General features: G+C 26.9%; 1 protein-coding gene across 1 annotated transcript in view; it reads left to right on the top strand.

Annotated features, from left to right (window-relative positions):
- LOC105625644 (transportin-3) overlaps positions 1–2,808 on the top strand; it is a 9,865-nt gene that overhangs the window by 1,302 nt on the left and 5,755 nt on the right. The window contains exons 2-7 of the mRNA XM_012206966.1: positions 284–487; positions 619–776; positions 852–924; positions 1,955–2,092; positions 2,177–2,391; positions 2,455–2,608. Of these exons, the coding sequence (XP_012062356.1) occupies positions 284–487; positions 619–776; positions 852–924; positions 1,955–2,092; positions 2,177–2,391; positions 2,455–2,608 (942 nt within the window). The remainder of the gene's footprint in view (positions 1–283; positions 488–618; positions 777–851; positions 925–1,954; positions 2,093–2,176; positions 2,392–2,454; positions 2,609–2,808) is intronic.

The following is a 2,808-nucleotide window of genomic DNA, read 5'->3' as shown; positions in this document are numbered from 1 at the left end:
AAGGTATTAATACTTAATAGTAGTAGTAGTAGTAGTAGTTGTAGTAGTAGTAGTAGTACTACTACTATATTATTATATATATATATGTATATATATATATATATATATATATATATATATATATATATATATATATATATATATATATGTCTTTGTTATTTATTTGATTAATAATTATAATAGACAACACTTTGTGTTAGTAGAACAAATTATTTTTTGTCATATTTTAAACTTTATTATAGAGAAATCATTATTTTGTTTGTTTATGTGTATACATTTATAGATATTTGCATGGCAAATAGCTGATGAAATGTTACATCAAAGACGAAATATAGAATCTTGTTATTTTGCTGCACAAACAATGCGTACCAAGATCCAGCTCTCCTTCCACGAGTTACCGCAAGAAGCTCATACTTCATTACGAGATTCGTTAATGGAACATATATCACAAATCAATGAACATACTAATTCTGCCATTGTTACTCAGGTATTTATATTCATTCATGAAAAACTACTTTTATATATTTAAGATTAAAATATAATTATAAAAGATTTTTGTAATTCTACTTATTCTGTAAATTAATCTTCATTAATGTTGTTAAATCTTCATACTTACAGTTATGCTTAGCTTTAGCAGATTTGGCCTTACAAATGTCTTCTTGGCAGAAACCAGTTGTAGATTTAATTAATAGGTTTGGAGGAAATGCTGCAAACCTTTGGCCATTGCTTGAAATAATGACAGTACTTCCAGAAGAAGTAAATTCGAGATCACTTAGGTATAGTATAACATTATCTTGCTTATTTGATATCATAAAATGATAAAAAAACAAATTTATTTTATTTTTGTTTAGGTTGGGTGATAATCATAGGGAACATATAGTGCATGAACTTAATGCAAATGCAGATACTGTGACAGAATTTCTGGTATGTATAATATCCATGTTGTGGATAAGTTAGTTTTTTCTGAATTAAAATTAATGTAGATGAACTTATAAAATTAGCTGCGTTAAAAAAAAGTTACATAAATCAAAAACTTAACTTAAGGGAATCCTGCTAAGTGTCAAATTCTGATTTTAAGAAACTTTGTTGTTTAAGAAACTTACATAAATGAACAAATTTAAAAAATAACAGTGGTAAATGATTCTAAGGGATAAAATTATCTCTTATATGTAAAGTAATTTTCAGCTTTTTTCAATATATCAAAAACTATTTGGAATATAAAAAGATTTTAATACAAAAATTTTTAAATTATTTACAATTATTTACGTCAATAACATTTTTTACAAATAATTTTGAAGATATGAATTTAAAAAATTATTTATTAAATTTAATTATATAATATATAATATACAGAGAGCAATTAATATAAGGTAACAAACTTCGAGGCCGAACTCTCCACACCAAAACATGAAAAATAGTTCATGTATGAACATGTATCCGCAAACTCATTCTTACTGATATATAGCTTAAAATATCTATTAACGGGAAAAAAAAGTAAGATTTATTTTGAATTTTTAATTATAGCAAATGTTCAAAGTATCTCCCATTTGATTCAATACACACTTGAACTGTTACATTCAAAGATCCCGGGGCAATTCCAGTATATATCCAGTATATATAAGCATTAAAGATGTGTAGCATATCTTTATTGACTATTGAAATTTCATAGACTAAGGACTTTAATCCTCATAGATACAAATTAAAAGTTAGATTGGAAGATCATGGGGGCCATAATACATAAACAATTTGAGTTATATCTTAGTAATAATGGATTTGCGAACATATATTTACATGAACTTTTTTGTTTGGTGTGGGAAGCTCAACTCTGAAATTTATTATTTTATTTTAGTCATGTATATTTTGATACATATAAAACTATATTTATAAATACTTACACACACATACACACACATTTTATTTCAACATTGATATTTCATATATAATGTAATTGCAGAAAATGTGCCTAAAAAACAGCGGTGATAATTTACAAATCCAAGTTACTATTTTGCGATGTTTTACCAGCTGGATAACTATTCATGCAATACCGCTTAAATCTGTACCCTCGAGCGATGTATTTATGTATGCCTTGGAAGTAAGTTCTTGGAATTGATAAAATATTTTCAGAAAAATAATTGTTTTCTATTCGTTTTTATTATATAATAATTTTATTTTTCAGGTACTCAGCAACCAGTCTGTTTCACAACTACACGAAACGGCTACCGATTGTATCTGCGTAATTTTGCAAGCGTTAGGAGAAGATAGCAATACTAATCGTGATAGTGATAATGAAATAAGCGTGCAGTTGCAACAATTACAATTGTGTCTTTTCACAAGTGTAATGAATTTAGAACAGCCATATCACTTATCTGTTGCATATGAGGACATGGAAAAGTAAATTATTTAATTTACTTAAATATGTTTATAGCATAAACCTATTCATTAAATATATTACAGGTCTATAAATTATTGTCGAATATTTACGGAACTAGCTGAGACATTTCTAGATATTATGGTGACAGGTACTGAAGGTAGTGAAGATGGAAAGCAGCATTATGCTATACAAATTTTGGATCTTGTCCTTAAGTGTGTCGGTCATCATGATTATGAGGTATTTGAAATATATAGAATCCAATAACTCTTATGACAACGCTCATGTGTAAGTGGAAAATGTGTAAATTGAATCGAAAAGTCCTGTAATTTTGTAATTTTCGAAATAATTAAGGAGAAATTAATTACTAAAGATCGTTGAATAAGTGAGTATTTGTTTGATCATATGAAGTTCGCGATAAGCCCAACAATTGTATTGAG

The sequence above is a fragment of the Atta cephalotes genome (assembly GCF_000143395.1).
Source record: "Atta cephalotes unplaced genomic scaffold scaffold00003, whole genome shotgun sequence".
Classification (NCBI taxonomy): Eukaryota; Metazoa; Arthropoda; class Insecta; order Hymenoptera; family Formicidae; genus Atta; species Atta cephalotes.
This window is presented reverse-complemented; position numbering and strand designations above follow the sequence as displayed.